The 20,462-nt window shown below is 41.8% G+C and overlaps 1 protein-coding gene across 1 annotated transcript in view; it reads right to left on the minus strand.

Annotated features, from left to right (window-relative positions):
- Nucleotides 1–19,194: 19,194 nt before the first annotated feature.
- LOC128644944 (prostaglandin E2 receptor EP2 subtype) overlaps nucleotides 19,195–20,462 on the minus strand; it is a 158,042-nt gene continuing 156,774 nt past the window's right edge. The window contains exon 2 of the mRNA XM_053697619.1: nucleotides 19,195–20,025. Coding sequence (XP_053553594.1) covers nucleotides 19,720–20,025 — 306 coding nt within the window. The 3' untranslated portion in view covers nucleotides 19,195–19,719. The remainder of the gene's footprint in view (nucleotides 20,026–20,462) is intronic.

The following is a 20,462-nucleotide window of genomic DNA, read 5'->3' on the forward strand; positions in this document are numbered from 1 at the left end:
CAGATTGAGCTCGCATTCTATTGGCTGATCGGAACAGCCAATAGAATGCGAGCTCAATCTGATTGGCTGATTGGATCAGTCAATCGGATTGAACTTGAATCTGATTGGCTGATTCCATCAGCCAATCAGAATTTTCCTACCTTAATTCCGATTGGCTGATAGAATCCTATCAGCCAATCAGAATTCGAGGGACGCCATCTTGGATGACGTCCCTTAAAGGAACCTTCATTCTTCAGTTGGACGTCGGAAGAAGAAGATGGATCCGCGCTGGAGGTCTTCAAGATGGAGCCGTTCGTCATTGGATGAAGATAGAAGATGCCGATTGGATCAAGATGGTTGCCGGTCCGGATCTCCTCTTCTTCCCGGATAGAATGAAGACTTTGGAGCCTCTTCTGGACCTCTTCAGCCGCCGCTTGATAGAAGACTTCAGCCGGATTATGGATCGCCAGCCCCCGCTTGGGCTTGGATGAAGATTTCGGAGGCTTAGATCAAGACTTCGGAGGACGGATCGGTGAACCTGGCATGGTGAAGATAAGGTAGGAAGATCTTCAGGGGCTTAGTGTTAGGTTTATTTAAGGGGGGTTTGGGTTAGATTAGGGGTATGTGGGTGGTAATGTTGGGGGGGTATTGTATTTTTTTTTTTACAGGCAAAAGAGCTGAATTATTTGGGGCATGCCCCGCAAATGGCCCTTTTCAAGGCTGGTAAAGTAAAAGAGCTTTGAACTTTTTTAATTTAGAATAAGGTAGGGCATTTTTTTATTTTGGGGGTCTTTGTTATTTTATTAGGGGGCTTAGAGTAGGTGTAATTATTTTAAAATTGTTGTAATATTTTTCTAATGTTTGTAAATATTTTTTTATTTTTTGTACTTTAGTTAGTTTATTTAATTGTAGTTATTTGTAGGTATTGTATTTAATTAATTTATTGATAGTGTAGTGTTAGGTTTAATTGTAACTTAGGTTAGGATTTATTTTACAGGTAATTTTGTTATTATTTTAACTATTTTAGCTATTAAATAGTTATTAACTATTTAATAGCTATTGTACCTGGTTAAAATAAATACAAAGTTGCCTGTAAAATAAATATTAATCCTAAAATAGCTACAATATAATTATAATTTATATTGTAGCTATATTAGGGTTTATTTTACAGTATTTAGCTTTAAATAGGAATAATTTATTTAATAAGAGTTAATTTATTTCGTTAGATTTAAATTATATTTAACTTAGGGGGGTGTTAGTGTTAGGTTTAGACTTAGCTTTAGGGGTTAATACATTTATTATAGTAGCGGCGAGCTCCGGTCGGCGGATTAGGGGTTAATAATTGAAGTTAGGTGTCGGCGATGTTAGGGAGGGCAGATTAGGGGTTAATACTATTTCCAGTGGTTCTCAACCAAAGTGACCTCAAGGCCCGGTAAATTTTAGCTAGACATGCCCAGGGCCCAGTAGTTTATTTATATATATATATATATATATTTATATATACATATATATATCTATATATATATATATATCTATCAATATATATATATATATATATATATATCTATATATAGTGAGCAGCAGGGGTGGGCTGATCAGCCAGGCAAATAGGACCTGGGCCGAGGGACCAGCAAGTAGGGGAGCCCACAAATGGTATCTCCATGGATCCTGGTGCATTCCTTAAGCTGGAGTTTTCAGTTGCCCTATCAGTAACTAAGCAAATAAGTGTGGGTTTAGTGGGGGCCCTGGCAGGGGTCTGTCGCTGTGAGGGCCATGGAGTGTGGGGTCTGGCCCTGGAGGTTGGGTGCCCTTTCTCTGGCTCTTAATGTTGGGGGTCCTGGCTCTGTAGGATGAGGGGCCTGTTGGGGGCAGGGCAGGAAGGCTACCATGTACATTTGCATACCATTTAATACATTTTGGTCAGTGTGAGACAGTGTTCCTGGGGCCTTGATTGGTCTCAGTCTGCACCTGGTTTGCAGTGGGGTAAGAGTGTGCAGTGGGGGCATGACAGGTCAGGGCCCACCAGCAGGGCTATCACGGCCCGGTACTGGGCCACGGCTCGGCTGTTGAGAAACCAGGTCTTATAGGGTTATTGAGGCGGGAGTGAGGCGGAATAGGGGTTAATAACTTTATTATAGTAGCGGTGAGATGCGGTCGGCAGATTAGGGGTTAATTATTGTAGGTAGCTGGCAGCGACGTTGTGGGGGGCAGATTAGGGGTTAATAAATATAATATAGGGGTCGGCGGTGTTAGGGGCAGCAGATTAGGGGTACATAGGGATAATGTAGGTTGCGGCGGTGTACGGAGCGGCAGATTAGGGGTTAATAATAAAATGCAGGGGTCAGCGATAGTGGCGGCGGCAGATTAGGGGTTAATAAGTGTAAGGTTAGGGGTGTTTAGACTCGGGGTACATGTTAGGGTGTTAGGTGCAGACATAGGAAGTGTTTCCCCATAGTAAACAATGGGGCTGCGTTAGGAGCTGAACGCTGCTTTTTTGCAGGTGTTAGTTTTTTTTCCAGCTCAAACTGCCCCATTGTTTCCTATGGGGGGAATCGTGCACGAGCACGTTTTTGAAGCTGGCCGCGTCCGTAAGCACCGCTGGTATCGAGAGTTGCAGTTGTGGTAAATATGCTATACGCTCCTTTTTTGGAGCCTAACGCAGCCCTTCTGTGAACTCTAAATACCAGCGGTATTTAAAAGGTGCGGCCAGAAAAAAGCATGCGTAGCTAACGCACCCCTTTGGCCGCAAAACTCTAAATCTAGGCGATAGTGTTTTTTTTAAATATATATGTATATGCTTATATAAGGTTGTGCTCATAAGTTCACATACCCTGGCAGAATTTATGATTTCTTGGCCATTTTTCAGAGAATATGAATGATAATACAAAAACTTTTCTTTCACTCATGGTTAGTGTTTGGCTGAAGCCATTTATTATCAATCAACTGTGTTTACTCTTTTTAAATCATAATGACAACAGAAACTACCCAAATGACCATGATCAAAAGTTTACATACCCTGGTGATTTTGGCCTGATAACATGCACACAAGTTGACACAAAGGGGTTTGAATGGCTATTAAAGGTAACCATCCTCACCTGTGATCTGTTTTCTTGTAATTAGTGTGTGTGTATAAAAGGTCAATGAGTTTCTGTACTCCGGACAGACCCTTGCATCTTTCATCCAGTGCTGCACTGACGATTCTGGATTCTGAGTCATGGGGAAAGCAAAAGAATTGTCAAAGGATCTGCGGGAAAAGGTAGTTGAACTGTATAAAACAGGAAAGGGATATAAAAAGATATCCAAGGAATTGAGAATGCAAATCAGCAGTGTTCAAACTCTAATAAAGAAGTGGAAAATGAGGGGTTCTGTTGAAACCAAACCATGGTCATGTAGACCAACTAAAATTTCAGCCACAACTGCCAGGAAAATTGTTCGGGATGCAAAGACAAACCCACAAATAACTTCAGGTGAAATACAGGACATGTGGTGTGGCTGTTTCAAGATGCACAATAAGGAGGCACTTGAAGAAAGATGGGCTACATGGTCGAGTCGCCAGAAGAAAGCCATTACTACGCAAATGCCACAAAGTATCCCGCTTACAATACGCCAAACAGCACAGAGACAAGCCTCAAACCTTCTGGCACAAAGTCATTTGGAGTGATGAGACCAAAATTGATCTTTTTGGCCACAACCATAAACGCTACATTTGGAGAGGAGTCAACATGGCCTATGATGAAAGGTACACCATTCCTACTGTGAAACATGGAGGTGGATCGCTGATGTTTTGGGGATGTGAGAGCTACAAAGGCCCAGGAAATTTGGTCAGAATTGATGGCAAGATGAATGCAGTATGTTTTCAAACAGAATGCCTCATTTTCCACTTCTTGATTAGAGTTTTAACACTGCTGATTTGCATTCTCAATTCCTTGGATATCTTTTTATATCCCTTATATAAGGTGACCAGATTTTTAAAATGAAATCCGGGGACATTTTTTTTTTTTATTGGCAAATGGTAAAAAACTATTTTATAAGCATATTTTCCTCAAATTATATATGCAGTGTATTTGGTATGTGTTTTTGGAGTTTTAGTTCAGCACCTGGGTAGCGCTTGCTAATTGGTGGCTAAATGTAGCCACCAATCAGCAAGCGTTACCCAGGGTGCTGAACCAAAAATGAGCCAGCTCTTAAGCTTTCATTCCTGCTTTTTCAAATAAAGATAACAAGAGAACGAAGAAAAAAAAGGAAATTTATGCTTACCTATTAAATTGATTTTTCTTCTACGATACGACGAGTCCACGGATTCATTACTTGTGGGATATTATCCTCCTGCTAACAGGAAGTGGCAAAGAGCACCACAGCAGAGCTGTCTATATAGCTCCTCCCTTGACTCCACCCCCCAGTCATTCGACTGAAGGTATAGGAAGAAAAAGGAGAAACTAAAAGGTGCAGAGGTGACTGAAGTTTTAAACACAAAAATATAATTTGTCTTAAATTGACAGGGAGGGCCGTGGACTCGTCGTATCGCAGAAGAAATCAATTTATCAGGCAAGCATAAATTTCCTTTTCTTCTACTAGATACGACGAGTCCACGGATTCATCCATTACTTGTGGGATACAATACCAAAGCTACAGGACACGGATGAACAGGAGGGACAAGACAGATACCTAAACGGAAGGCACCACTGCTTGAAGAACTTTTCTCCCAAAAATAGCCTCAGAAGAAGCAAAAGTATCAAATTTGTAAAATTTGGAAAAGGTATGAAGGGAGGACCAAGTCGCAGCCCTAAAAATCTGTCCAACAGAAGCATAGTTTTTAAAAGCCCATGTGGAAGCCACCACTCTAGTAGAATGAGCTGTAATCTTTTCAGGAAAGTGCTGTCCAGCAGTCTCGTAAGCCAAACGGATGATGCTTTTCAGCCAAAAAGAAAGAGAGGTAGCCATAGCTTTTTGACCCCTACGCTTTCCAGAATAGACAACAAAGAGAGAAGATGTTTGACGGAAATCCTTGGTCGCTTGTAAGTAAAACTTCAAAGCACGAACCACATCCAAGTTATGTAACAGACGCTCCTTCTTAGAAGAAGGACTAGGACATAAAGAAGGAACCACAATTTCCTGATTAATATTCTTATTCAAAACAACCTTAGGAGATAATCCAGGTTTAGTGCGCAAAACCACCTTATCAGAATGGAGTATAAGATAAGGCGAGTCGCATTGTAACGCAGAAAGCTCAGAAACTCTTCGAGTAGAAGAGATAGCAACTAAAAACAGCACTTTCCAAGATAGAAGTTAAATATTTATGGAATGCATGGGCTCAAACGGAACCCCTTGAAGAACATTTAGAACTAAATTCAAACTCCATGGTGGAGCAACAGGTTTAAACACAGGCTTGATTCTAACTAAAGCCTGACAAAACGACTGAACGTCTGGGACATCTGCCAGACGCTTGTGTAGTAAGATTGACAAAGCAGAAATCTGTCCCTTGAAGGAACTAGCTGATAATCCCTTCTCCAATCCTTCTTGGAGAAAAGACAAAATCCTAGGAATCCTGATCTTACTCCATGAGTAGCCCTTGGATTCGCACCAATAAAGATATTTACACCATATCTTATGGTAAATTTTCCTAGTGACAGGCTTTCGAGCCTGAATCAAGGAATCAATGACCGACTCCGAGAATCCCCGCTTAGATAAAATAAAGCGTTCAATCTCCATGCAGTCAGTTGCAAAGAAATTAGATTTTGATGTTGGAACGGACCTTGAATGAGAAGGTCCTGTCTCAGTGGCAGTTTCCACGGTGGCAGAGATGACATTTCCACCAGATCTGTATACCAAGTCCTGCGTGGCCACGCAGGCGCTATCAAGATTACCGAAACCCTCTCCTGTTTGATTCTTGCAATCAGACGAGGTAGGAGAGGAAAAGGAGGAAACACATAAGCCAGGTTGAACAACCAATGTACTGCTAGAGCATCTATCAGTACTGCTTGAGGATCCCTTGATCTGGACCCGTAACAAGGAAGTTTGGCATTCTGACGAGATGCCATCAGATCCAATTTCTGGTGTGCCCCATTGATGGATCAATGCCGCAAACACCTCCGGATGGAGCTCCCACTCCCCCGGATGAAAAGTCTGACGACTTAGAAAAACAGAATTTATGCTTACCTGATAAATTACTTTCTCTTACGGTGTATCCAGTCCACGGATTCATCCTTACTTGTGGGATATTCTCAATCCCTACAGGAAGTGGCAAAGAGAGCACACAGCAGAGCTGTCCATATAGCTCCCCTCAGGCTCTGCCCCCCCAGTCATTCGACCGACGGTTAGGAGAAAAAGGAGAACCATAGGGTGCAGTGGTGACTGTAGTTTTACAAAAAATTAAATTTGAACCTGAATTAATTGCCAGGGCGGGCCGTGGACTGGATACACCGTAAGAGAAAGTAATTTATCAGGTAAGCATAAATTCTGTTTTCTCTTACATGGTGTATCCAGTTCGTGGATTCATCCTTACTTGTGGGATACCAATACCAAAGCTTTAGGACACGGGTGAAGGGAGGGAACAAGTCAGGTAACCTAAACGGAAGGCACCACTGCTTGCAAAACCTCTCTCCCAAAAATAGCCTCCGAAAAAGCAAAAGTATCGAATTTGTAAAATTTGGCAAATGTATGCAGTGAAGACCAAGTCGCTGCCTTACAAATCTGTTCAACAGAAGCCTCATTCTTGAAAGCCCATGTGGAAGCCACAGCTCTAGTGGAATGAGCTGTAATTCGTTCAGGAGGCTGCTGTCCAGCAGTCTCATAAGCCAATTGGATGATGCTTTTCAGCCAGAAGGAAAGAGAGGTAGCAGTCGCTTTCTGACCTCTCCTCTTACCAGAATAGACAACAAACAAGGATGATGTTTGTCTGAAATCTTTAGTTGCGTTCAAATAGAATTTTAAAGTACGAACCACATCAAGATTGTGTAACAGTCGTTCCTTCTTAGAAACTGGATTAGGACACAGAGAAGGAACAATGATTTCCTGGTTAATATTCTTATTAGAAACCACTTTTGGAAGGAAACCAGGTTTGCTACGCAAAACAACCTTATCTGCATGGAACACCAGATAGGGTGAATTACACTGCAAAGCAGACAATTCAGAAACTCTTCGAGCAGAAGAAATAGCTACCAAAAACAAAAATTTCCAAGATAATAACTTAATATCTATGGAATGCAAAGTTTCAAACGGAACCCCTTGAAGAACTGAAAGAACTAAATTTAGACTCCATGGAGGAGCCACAGGTTTGTAAACAGGCTTGATTCTAACTAGGGCCTGTGCAAACACCTGAACGTCTGGTACAACTGCCAGACGCTTGTGTAACAGGATAGACAGAGCAGATATCTGTCCTTTTAAGGAACTAGCTGACAAACCTTTCTCCAATCCTTCTTGGAGAAAGGACAAAATCCTTGGAATCCTAACCTTACTCCACGAGTAACCCTTGGATTCACACCAACAAAGATATTTCCGCCATATCTTATGGTAAATCTTCCTGGTGACAGGCTTTCTGGCCTGGATCAGAGTATCTATAACTGATTCAGAGAACCCACGCTAGAATTAAGCGTTCAATCTCCAAGCAGTCAGTTGCAGAGAAACTAGATTTGGATGTTTGAAAGGACCTTGAATTAGAAGATCCTGCCTCGATGGCAGTTTCCATGGTGGGACCGATGACATGTCCACTAGGTCTGCATACCAAGTCCTGCGTGGCCACGCAGGCGCTATCAGAATTACCGAAGCCTTCTCCTGTTTGATTCTGGCTACAAGCCGAGGGAGAAGAGGAAACGGTGGAAAGACATAAGCTAGACTGAATGACCAAGGCGCTACTAAGGCATCTATCAATGCCGCCTTGGGATCCCTGGACCTGGATCCGTAAAGGGGAAGTTTGGTGTTCTGACGGGACGCCATCAGATCCAACTCTGGAATGCCCCATAGCTGGGTCAGCTGAGCAAAAACCTCCGGGTGGAGTTCCCACTCCCCCGGGTGGAAAGTCTGACGACTCAGAAAATCCGCCTCCCAGTTGTCTACCCCTGGGATGTGAATTACAGATAGATGGCAGGAGTGATCCTCCGCCCATTTAATGATCTTGGATACTTCCTTCATCGCTAGGGAACTCTTTGTTCCTCCCTGATGATTGATGTACGCTACAGTCGTGATGTTGTCCGACTGAAATCTGATGAATTTTGCCTCCGCTAGTTGAGGCCATGCCTGGAGCGTATTGAATATCGCTCTCAGTTCCAAAATGTTTATCGGGAGAAGGGATTCTTCCCGAGACCATAGACCCTGAGCTTTCAGGGAGTTCCAGACCGCGCCCCAGCCTAACAGACTGGCGTCGGTCGTGACAATGATCCACTCCGGTCTGCGGAAGCTCATTCCCTGAGAAAGGTGATCCTGAGACAACCACCAGAGAAGAGAGCCTCTGGTGTTCTGGTCCATTTGTATTTGAGGAGATAAATCTGCATAATCCCCATTCCACTGTTTGAGCATGCACAGTTGCAGTGGTCTTAGATGAATTCGGGCAAAAGGGACCATGTCCATTGCCGCGACCATCAAACCGATTACCTCCATGCACTGAGCGACGGAAGGCCGAGGAATGGAATGAAGAACTCGGCAAGTATTCAACAGTTTTGACTTCCTGACCTCTGTCAGAAAGATTTTCATTTCTACCGAGTCTATTAGTGTTCTCAGGAAGGGAACCCTTGTGAGCGGGGACAGGGAACTTTTTTCTACGTTCACCTTCCACCCGTGAGACCTTAGAAAGGCCAGAACAATGTCCGTATGAGCCTTGGCTCTGTGGAAAGACGACGCCTGTATCAATATGTCGTCTAGGTAAGGTGCTACTGCAATGCCCCGCGGTCTTAGTACCGCTAGAAGGGACCCTAGCACCTTTGTGAAAATTCTGGGTGCGGTGGCCAACCCGAAAGGAAGGGCCACGAACTGGTAATGCGTGTCCAGAAAGGCGAACCTTAGGAACTGATGATGATCTTTGTGGATAGGAATATGTAGGTACGCATCCTTTAGATCCACGGTAGTCATATATTGACCTTCCTGCATCATCGGTAAGATTGTCCGAATGGTTTCCATTTTGAAAGATGAATTTGTTTAGAATTTTTAGATCCAAGATTGGCCTGAAAGTTCCCTCCTTTTTAGGAACTACAAACAGGTTTGAGTAAAATCCCAGTCCTTGTTCTGCAATTGGAACTGGGTGTATCACTCCTATTTTTAGAAGATCTTCTACACAGCGTAAGAACGCCTGTTTCTTTGTCTGGTCTGAAGACAAACGAGAAATGTGGAACCTTCCCCTTGGAGGAGAGTCCTTGAATTCTAGAAGATACCCCTGAGCAACAATTTCTAATGCCCAGGGATCTGGAACATCTCTTGCCCAAGCCTGAGCAAAGAGGGAAAGTCTGCCCCCTACCAGATGCGGTCCCGGATCGGGGGCTACCCCTTCATGCTGTCTTGGTAGCAGCCGCAGGCTTCTTGGCCTGTTTACCCATAGGCTCCGCCCATCTACATCGATGTCTCACTGCCTTGCAAAAAAACGCTATAAAGCGGTCTAGAACCTAGCAATGTGGGTTTCTATATACCCAGGTCTAAAAGAAAGCCATGTGCACCCACCATTGCCATAAAAAATAAAAACGTTTGCTTTCACAAAAAAAACATTAAGTGCCTTCCAAACATAAAATCGTTTGCCCAACAAACATTATGTCATCAGTGTCAACCATTCTTTCAGCCCAAAACATACAGGTCCCAGTAATACCCTTCTATTTCACATGTAGGATTACTGCTTACCCCTTCCCTTATGGGAATACTGTCAGCCAATTCTGAAATAACACAGTCTCTCCAGAAAAAAATGTTTGAACATACCTCAATGCTTATAGCATGAAAAACGTTCCTCACACTGAAGTTTCTTAAGCACTCCTCAGCCATTCTGTGGGAACTACTCTGGATCTTAGTGACAACTGCTAAGATCATCAGTCTCCAGGCAGAAATCTTCATCCATCTGCTGCCTGGGGAAAAATAGCACTCACCGGTACCATTTAAAATAAAAAAATCTTGCTTGAAGAAAATAAAAACTAACATTTTATCACCTCTTTCACTTTACCGTTCCTATTACTTAGTGTAGGCAAAGAGAATGACTGGGGGGTGGAGTCAAGGGAGGAGCTATATAGACAGCTCTGCTGTGGTGCTCTTTGCCACTTCCTGTTAGCAGGAGGATAATATCCCACAAGTAATGGATGAATCCGTGGACTCGTATCTAGTAGAAGAAAACAGAATTTATGTTTACCTGATAAATTACTTTCTCCAACGGTGTGTCCGGTCCACGGCGTCATCCTTACTTGTGGGATATTCTCTTCCCCAACAGGAAATGGCAAAGAGCCCAGCAAAGCTGGTCACATGATCCCTCCTAGGCTCCGCCTACCCCAGTCATTCGACCGACGTTAAGGAGGAATATTTGCATAGGAGAAACCATATGAAACCGTGGTGACTGTAGTTAAAGAAAATAAATTATCAGACCTGATTAAAAAACCAGGGCGGGCCGTGGACCGGACACACCGTTGGAGAAAGTAATTTATCAGGTAAACATAAATTCTGTTTTCTCCAACATAGGTGTGTCCGGTCCACGGCGTCATCCTTACTTGTGGGAACCAATACCAAAGCTTTAGGACACGGATGATGGGAGGGAGCAAATCAGGTCACCTAGATGGAAGGCACCACGGCTTGCAAAACCTTTCTCCCAAAAATAGCCTCAGAAGAAGCAAAAGTATCAAACTTGTAAAATTTGGTAAAAGTGTGCAGTGAAGACCAAGTCGCTGCCCTACATATCTGATCAACAGAAGCCTCGTTCTTGAAGGCCCATGTGGAAGCCACAGCCCTAGTGGAATGAGCTGTGATTCTTTCGGGAGGCTGCCGTCCGGCAGTCTCGTAAGCCAATCTGATGATGCTTTTAATCCAAAAAGAGAGAGAGGTAGAAGTTTTTGACCTCTCCTTTTACCGGAATAAACAACAAACAAGGAAGATGTTTGTCTAAAATCCTTTGTAGCATCTAAATAGAATTTTAGAGCGCGAACAACATCCAAATTGTGCAACAAACGTTCCTTCTTCGAAACTGGTTTCGGACACAGAGAAGGTACGATAATCTCCTGGTTAATGTTTTTGTTAGAAACAACTTTTGGAAGAAAACCAGGTTTAGTACGTAAAACCACCTTATCTGCATGGAACACCAGATAAGGAGGAGAACACTGCAGAGCAGATAATTCTGAAACTCTTCTAGCAGAAGAAATTGCAACCAAAAACAAAACTTTCCAAGATAATAACTTAATATCAACGGAATGTAAGGGTTCAAACGGAACCCCCTGAAGAACTGAAAGAACTAAGTTGAGACTCCAAGGAGGAGTCAAAGGTTTGTAAACAGGCTTGATTCTAACCAGAGCCTGAACAAAGGCTTGAACATCTGGCACAGCTGCCAGCTTTTTGTGAAGTAACACAGACAAGGCAGAAATCTGTCCCTTCAGGGAACTTGCAGATAATCCTTTTTCCAATCCTTCTTGAAGGAAGGATAGAATCTTAGGAATCTTAACCTTGTCCCAAGGGAATCCTTTAGATTCACACCAACAGATATATTTTTTCCAAATTTTGTGGTAAATCTTTCTAGTTACAGGCTTTCTGGCCTGAACAAGAGTATCGATAACAGAATCTGAGAACCCTCGCTTCGATAAGATCAAGCGTTCAATCTCCAAGCAGTCAGCTGGAGTGAGACCAGATTCGGATGTTCGAACGGACCTTGAACAAGAAGGTCTCGTCTCAAAGGTAGCTTCCATGGTGGAGCCGATGACATATTCACCAGATCTGCATACCAAGTCCTGCGTGGCCACGCAGGAGCTATCAAGATCACCGACGCCCTTTCCTGATTGATCCTGGCTACCAGCCTGGGGATGAGAGGAAACGGCGGGAATACATAAGCTAGTTTGAAGGTCCAAGGTGCTACTAGTGCATCCACTAGAGCCGCCTTGGGATCCCTGGATCTGGACCCGTAGCAAGGAACTTTGAAGTTCTGACGAGAGGCCATCAGATCCATGTCTGGAATGCCCCACAGTTGAGTGACTTGGGCAAAGATTTCCGGATGGAGTTCCCACTCCCCCGGATGCAATGTCTGACGACTCAGAAAATCCGCTTCCCAATTTTCCACTCCTGGGATGTGGATAGCAGACAGGTGGCAGGAGTGAGACTCCGCCCATAGAATGATTTTGGTCACTTCTTCCATCGCCAGGGAACTCCTTGTTCCCCCCTGATGGTTGATGTACGCAACAGTTGTCATGTTGTCTGATTGAAACCGTATGAACTTGGCCCTCGCTAGCTGAGGCCAAGCCTTGAGAGCATTGAATATCGCTCTCAGTTCCAGAATATTTATCGGTAGAAGAGATTCTTCCCGAGACCAAAGACCCTGAGCTTTCAGGGATCCCCAGACCGCGCCCCAGCCCATCAGACTGGTGTCGGTCGTGACAATGACCCACTCTGGTCTGCGGAAGGTCATCCCTTGTGACAGGTTGTCCAGGGACAGCCACCAACGGAGTGAGTCTCTGGTCCTCTGATTTACTTGTATCCTCGGAGACAAGTTTGTATAGTCCCCATTCCACTGACTGAGCATGCACAGTTGTAATGGTCTTAGATGAATGCGCGCAAAAGGAACTATGTCCATTGCCGCTACCATCAAACCTATCACTTCCATGCACTGCGCTATGGAAGGAAGAGGAACGGAATGAAGTATCCGACAAGAGTCTAGAAGTTTTGTTTTTCTGGCCTCTGTCAGAAAAATCCTCATTTCTAAGGAGTCTATTATTGTCCCCAAGAAGGGAACCCTTGTTGACGGAGATAGAGAACTCTTTTCCACGTTCACTTTCCATCCGTGAGATCTGAGAAAGGCCAGGACAATGTCCGTGTGAGCCTTTGCTTGAGGAAGGGACGACGCTTGAATCAGAATGTCGTCCAAGTAAGGTACTACAGCAATGCCCCTTGGTCTTAGCACAGCTAGAAGGGACCCTAGTACCTTTGTGAAAATCCTTGGAGCAGTGGCTAATCCGAAAGGAAGCGCCACGAACTGGTAATGCTTGTCCAGGAATGCGAACCTTAGGAACCGATGATGTTCCTTGTGGATAGGAATATGTAGATACGCATCCTTTAAATCCACCGTGGTCATGAATTGACCTTCCTGGATGGAAGGAAGAATTGTTCGAATGGTTTCCATTTTGAACGATGGAACCTTGAGAAACTTGTTTAAGATCTTGAGATCTAAGATTGGTCTGAACGTTCCCTCTTTTTTGGGAACTATGAACAGATTGGAGTAGAACCCCATCCCTTGTTCTCCTAATGGAACAGGATGAATCACTCCCATTTTTAACAGGTCTTCTACACAACGTAAGAATGCCTGTCTTTTTATGTGGTCTGAAGACAACTGAGACCTGTGGAACCTCCCCCTTGGGGGAAGCCCCTTGAATTCCAGAAGATAACCTTGGGAGACTATTTCTAGCGCCCAAGGATCCAGAACATCTCCTGCCCAAGCCCGAGCGAAGAGAGAGAGTCTGCCCCCCACCAGATCCGGTCCCGGATCGGGGGCCAACATTTCATGCTGTCTTGGTAGCAGTGGCAGGTTTCTTGGCCTGCTTTCCCTTGTTCCAGCCTTGCATTGGTCTCCAAGCTGGCTTGGCTTGAGAAGTATTACCCTCTTGCTTAGAGGACGTAGCACTTTGGGCTGGTCCGTTTCTACGAAAGGGACGAAAATTAGGTTTATTTTTGGCCTTGAAAGGCCGATCCTGAGGAAGGGCATGGCCCTTACCCCCAGTGATATCAGAGATAATCTCTTTCAAGTCAGGGCCAAACAGCGTTTTCCCCTTGAAAGGAATGTTAAGTAGCTTGTTCTTGGAAGACGCATCAGCTGACCAAGATTTCAACCAAAGCGCTCTGCGCGCCACAATAGCAAACCCAGAATTCTTAGCCGCTAACCTAGCCAATTGCAAAGTGGCGTCTAGGGTGAAAGAATTAGCCAATTTGAGAGCATTGATTCTGTCCATAATCTCCTCATAAGGAGGAGAATCACTATCGACCGCCTTTACCAGCTCATCGAACCAGAAACACGCGGCTGTAGTGACAGGGACAATGCATGAAATTGGTTGTAGAAGGTAACCCTGCTGAACAAACATCTTTTTAAGTAAACCTTCTAATTTTTTATCCATAGGATCTTTGAAAGCACAACTATCTTCTATGGGTATAGTGGTGCGTTTGTTTAAAGTGGAAACCGCTCCCTCGACCTTGGGGACTGTCTGCCATAAGTCCTTTCTGGGGTCGACCATAGGAAACAATTTTTTAAATATGGGGGGAGGGACGAAAGGAATACCGGGCCTTTCCCATTCTTTATTTACAATGTCCGCCACCCGCTTGGGTATAGGAAAAGCTTCTGGGAGCCCCGGGACCTCTAGGAACTTGTCCATTTTACATAGTTTCTCTGGGATGACCAACTTGTCACAATCATCCAGAGTGGATAATACCTCCTTAAGCAGAATGCGGAGATGTTCCAACTTAAATTTAAACGTAATCACATCAGGTTCAGCTTGTTGAGAAATGTTCCCTGAATCAGTAATTTCTCCCTCAGACAAAACCTCCCTGGCCCCATCAGACTGGTTTAGGGGCCCTTCAGAACCATTATTATCAGCGTCGTCATGCTCTTCAGTATCTAAAACAGAGCAGTCGCGCTTACGCTGATAAGTGTGCATTTTGGCTAAAATGTTTTTGACAGAATTATCCATTACAGCCGTTAATTGTTGCATAGTAAGGAGTATTGGCGCGCTAGATGTACTAGGGGCCTCCTGAGTGGGCAAGACTCGTGTTAAACACTAAAAAACTCTAAGCCATCTCCGTGGAGATGTTGCCTGTACAACGGCAAAGAGAATGACTGGGGTAGGCGGAGCCTAGGAGGGATCATGTGACCAGCTTTGCTGGGCTCTTTGCCATTTCCTGTTGGGGAAGAGAATATCCCACAAGTAAGGATGACGCCGTGGACCGGACACACCTATGTTGGAGAAATGATAATAGGAGTGAATTAGAAAGTTGCTTTAAATTGCATGCAAATTTGCGTTTCATATCCTTTTAAATATATCCTTTCTGAATGATCAATTCCAAAAATTCCGTTTTTTAAGCATTATGATTCTTTTGTGTACAAACAAACACATGAGAATAAAGCTCTCTGTAGCAAATTTAAAAAAAAACCTCTGTGTGTTTAAACAATTCTCAAGGACTTGGATGGATATATATATATATAACAGCTACTTTGAATTCCAGCATAACAGCGCACCTTACCTAGGCATGCTTTTCAACAAGGAATTACAAAAGAACAATGCAAATGTAATAATAAAAGCATTTCAAAATTTTTTACAATTTCAGGCTCTTTCTAAATCACAAGACTTTAATTTTGCTATAATGTCTTTTTAGCATGTTGCAGACTACTTAATAAGGGGAGCTATAGCTGCAGCATCTCAATGCACTATGAGCAAGGCTTCTTGTGACAGCTCAAGTATACTAAAGATCTTATCTCTGAGAAGAACACTGATCTTCAGACCATATTAGCCTCTATACACTTTACTAAAGATCTTATCTCCGAGAAGAACACTCATCTTCAGACCATATTAGCCTCTATACACTTTACTAAAGATCTTATCTCTGAGAAGAACACTGATCTTCAGACCATATTAGCCTCTATACACTTTACTAAAGATCTTATCTCTGAGAAGAACACTGATCTTCAGACCATATTAGCCTCTATACACTTTACTAAAGATCTTATCTCTGAGAAGAACACTGATCTTCAGACCATATTAGCCTCTATACACTTTACTAAAGATCTTATCTCTGAGAAGAACACTGATCTTCAGACCATATTAGCCTCTATACACTTTACTAAAGATCTTATCTCTGAGAAGAACACTGATCTTCAGACCATATTAGCCTCTATACACTTTACTAAAGATCTTATCTCTGAGAAGAACACTGATCTTCAGACCATATTAGCCTCTATACACTTTACTAAAGATCTTATCTCTGAGAAGAACACTGATCTTCAGACCATATTAGCCTCTATACACTTTACTAAAGATCTTATCTCTGAGAACACTGATCTTCAGACCATATTAGCCTCTATACACTTTAACATGGTTCCTAAAGCACACTGCATGTATAAATGCTCAGGTGGCCTGTAAGGGTTTTTAATATTATATTAATATTTTAGGGAAATTGATTCGTTGAATTTTACGTCCTACTAATACAAAAAGGAATACATTGTTTTTGGAGAAAATATACTGTTTATCACTTGAACAACGTATATTTTTGCCAAACTGCTCTTTAACCCTTTATCTGCTTGCATCAGTGTAGCCATTCTTTATTGGTATCCAGTGACTTAATGTTGCTCATAATGGGAAGTTCCAGATGCAAACTTTTTCCTTACGTCGCTGAGCTTTATTATAAAGCCAGTTACATGATGTGAATCACAGTTTTCTGCTACCACTAGAGTTAATGCAGTTGTAGTGAGCATAGGGCAGCTGACCATCCTGCCATTATGCTCTTTATACAAACAGTCTCTCCCAGCACACAGAGCGGTCAGTGACACTTTTGTCTACTTCATAGTAGCTTTCAATTCAGGTGCTGGGAAAAACTGCGCTATAGCTGAAATGACCCCATTACACTTAGCCAACTACACAGGCCTGAAGTACCTCCTGCATCTAGCGCTCATGGTCTGTCAATGCTCTTTCTCACTTCACTAATCCAACATTATCAGTCCTATGCCATAATTCAATATTGTCACAACCGGGACTCCCTCTTCCCACACTTACCTTGTAGTCGCTCTGCTCTTACCTCCTGACCTGCGTGCTAGGACAAAGTGACGTTATCAGAACGATCACTTCCTCTCAGCCGCAGTGCAACAGAAGTCGGGGATAGTGAAACAGGAGCCAGGGACATTTCCGGGGACATAATTTTTCCAGGGACAGTCTCCTCAATCTGGGGACTGTCCCCGGAAATCGGGGACGTCTGGTCACCCTATTATATATCCCTTATATCCAGAAACGTCAGTGCAGCACTGGATGAAAGATGCAAGGGTCTGTCAGGAGTCCAGAAACTCATTGACCTTTTATACACACACACTAATTACAAGCAAACAGATCACAGGTGAGGATGGTTACCTTTAATAGCCATTCAAACCCCTTTGTTTCAACTTGTGTGCAGGAAAAAGTTCTGAAATGATTTATCTTTGTCTAATTTTATACATCACAGAAACCTGACATTTTAACAGGGGTGTGTAGACTTTTTATATCCACTTGTATATACACATATTAACACATAAATATATATGTTTATAAGCATATATATTTACATTGCGGTCTATGAGAACACACAGTTCCCATAGACCACAATGTAAAGGCACTTTTCGTGCTGATTTTTTTTTTTATACCACCCCACCCCCACCAACTTTAAAAGCCCAAAAACTGCCTAGTGCAGTTTTTTTTTTTATTAAAAAAAGGCTAGGTTTTTTTTAAATAAAAAACTAAAATGCCCTCTATATTTAGCGCATTTGGGGCACTTTTAGAAAATGAACCAGAGATCGCATCTCAGGTTTATTTTCTGAAAACTAATTGCTACCGCAAGCTCTCTGTAGCAAAACAGAGTGGCTGGTTAATTATCACACTTCTGCAAATGGGCAAATTTAGCACTCCACTTGTAATCTAGCCCTATATATGTTATTTAAGTTTAGTACCTAGCAGCTAATTATACCCTGCATTAGAAAATACTCATATGGAAAATAAAGTTTTTGTAAATCTTAAATTGCCCTTGCTATCAACATTTGCATTGTTTTATAGCCCAAATTAGACCATGCACATAAACCCTCATGAAGGGATAGTAAATATCTTGTAATTACATTTTACAGTTGTCTTCCTAAAGACTAACATACCAGCAGAATCTGAACATTGTTACAAATTAACACCTTGTTTGCTGTAATTGTTTTTCAAAGGCCCAGCTTAATCTACCACTTTTCTTATTTGTAGGAGCCAATCTGGACTTGTTTGGCTTTAGCAGAAATACTAAATTAGTGAAAGGTATGTGGCAAGATTATACTTGTGAGGCCTGCCATGCGCTATTTCCCTTTTCAGAACTGGAAAATCCACAGTTTTCATAACTTACAAAAGAAAAGGGTGAAAAAATTAAACTATTAAAATATAGTTTACTGCACATAACTTATTATTGTTATTAAAGCATGTTATTTATCTTGTCTACTTTCCCTGGCCTGTCAGAGGCCGAATGTAGTTGAGTTTGTGCACTGCTTTAAGCAATCACTGTGTTCTATTGAGTTATGTAAATGACAACATTGTCAAGTATGCACTCCAGTCTTTGGGAGGAGTGGGAAAAAGCTTGTTTTCAGAGCTAAATTACAGGAAAAACAGGCAGTAAAAAATTATATTTATTAATTTACTATTTTACTATGCTTAAAGGGACAGTGTACCCTAAATTTTCTCCTCTTTAATTAGTTCCAGTGACCCATTTACCTGATGAAGTGTATTATATTGTTTACAAATAGTTCTGTTACATTTATTTCTATATTTTGAGTAGTTGATTTTGCCTGTGGTGACCCTACCAATACTGAAAGTTTCTATACTTAAGTATTGGCTATAGAGAAGCTTTGTAAACATAACCAGCAGAATAAATGACACACAGTTGGGGTGAGGAAAGATAAGTAATACAATGTTAATTTTCAATTGTTCTAAGTATTGGTATACAGACATATATAATATAAATAAGCATGTATGTGTACAGAAAGTACTAAAATAATGATATATGATTTTGGGTAGTGGTTTCAAAGGACAAAACCAGCTATTTCATATATAAAATAAACCCAAATAAGCAATTCCTCATACATTTTATACTCTGCAACTGGTAAGCCTTTGGAAACACATTAAGCAATGTATGGGGACATAATTCTCAATTTTTAAACGTCCCTTTATGTTAGAACTCTGCAGCTTAGTGTACTTTTTATTCTAGACACAACATTTTGTCACTTTTTCCCACAAATTGATGTTCATTGGTATCTGTAGATAAAATGCATAATATGATTTTCAACTGGATTACAATAAACTACAAAAATGGTAGCAATGCTTAGGAAAGTGAGTTTGCGGTCTTTATTGTTTTCACGTATCACTTTGTAAACTTTTAGGAGACCAGTTTGTCAAATCTGTCAATTGCAATCCGTTTATTATTTATTTAATGTCCCTAAAGCTGAAAATGTCAAACACTACACATTGGATAGAATGTATTACGCATGAAATGTTTCACAGTCCAAGATCACAAGAATACAACACACAATAATCTTCAACCAGTAATTTAGTGTTTTAACCAACATTTACTATAATATATAAAGTAGAATTATTTTGATCCTAGTAATGATCTGTAGAAAATTCTACAGTCAAAGCTTATGTACTGTAATATTTTGTATATATAACTGGGTTCACAAAAAAATGGAACGATCTGCAAACCACCTGATTTTCTTGCTCATCCAATGAGTTATAGTGGTCAGAGAGTTATGTTTTATACAATCCATCCATTTAATGGCTTCACATTTCTGTAAATACAGTCCAGCCATTACATTGTAAACATGGAAAGAGTTCAACTTTGTTTATAGTTTTAAGTTTCTGTTTTCTCGTCGCGGGCAAGTTTATGTTCATTCTCCAAATATATCTTCTGTGAGCTCCCATAACCAGGGTCAAGAAAAGTCAACTTATTTGTGGATATTTTACTAGTAAGGGAAGGAGACGGAGTAATTTCTTTCCCTGTTACTGACATCTGACAGCACAAGACAGAACGCATGACTCGGAGAACAGATGGCCGTAATATTGTGAAAACCCAGGGGTCAATAATTGAATTGACGGACAGGAACCTCAGAGCCAGAAGATCCGTTTTGTAATCACTAGAAGAACTAAATGCCTGGACCTGTAAAACAAACAAAACATATTGTTTAGTTCAGAAATATGTCTGGGAATATATAAAGGGGCATACAATTCAAAATGAAATATTCATGGTTCAGAAGGAGCAAGTGATTTTAAGAGGGTTTTCAATTTGCGCCTGTTATCAAATTTACTTTATTCTCTTGGTATCCTTTTTTAGAAAGCATACATAGGTAGGCTCAGGAGCTGATGATTGGCGGCTGCACATATATGCCTCCTGTCACTGGCTTACCCTATTTGGGTTTCATGTCCCTTTAATTTACATCATGTACAATGTTAACTATTACATTGAAACAGCTTTGCCATCCAAATTGTGGGTAGTTCATTTATATGAAATGATTTCAAGAGAGACAATCCAACCACAGTAGAATAGCATAATCAGCAAAGGCATTATAAAAAGACAATGCAAAACAAATTTCAAAT

Source organism: Bombina bombina, chromosome 1 (genome assembly GCF_027579735.1).
Source record: "Bombina bombina isolate aBomBom1 chromosome 1, aBomBom1.pri, whole genome shotgun sequence".
Classification (NCBI taxonomy): Eukaryota; Metazoa; Chordata; class Amphibia; order Anura; family Bombinatoridae; genus Bombina; species Bombina bombina.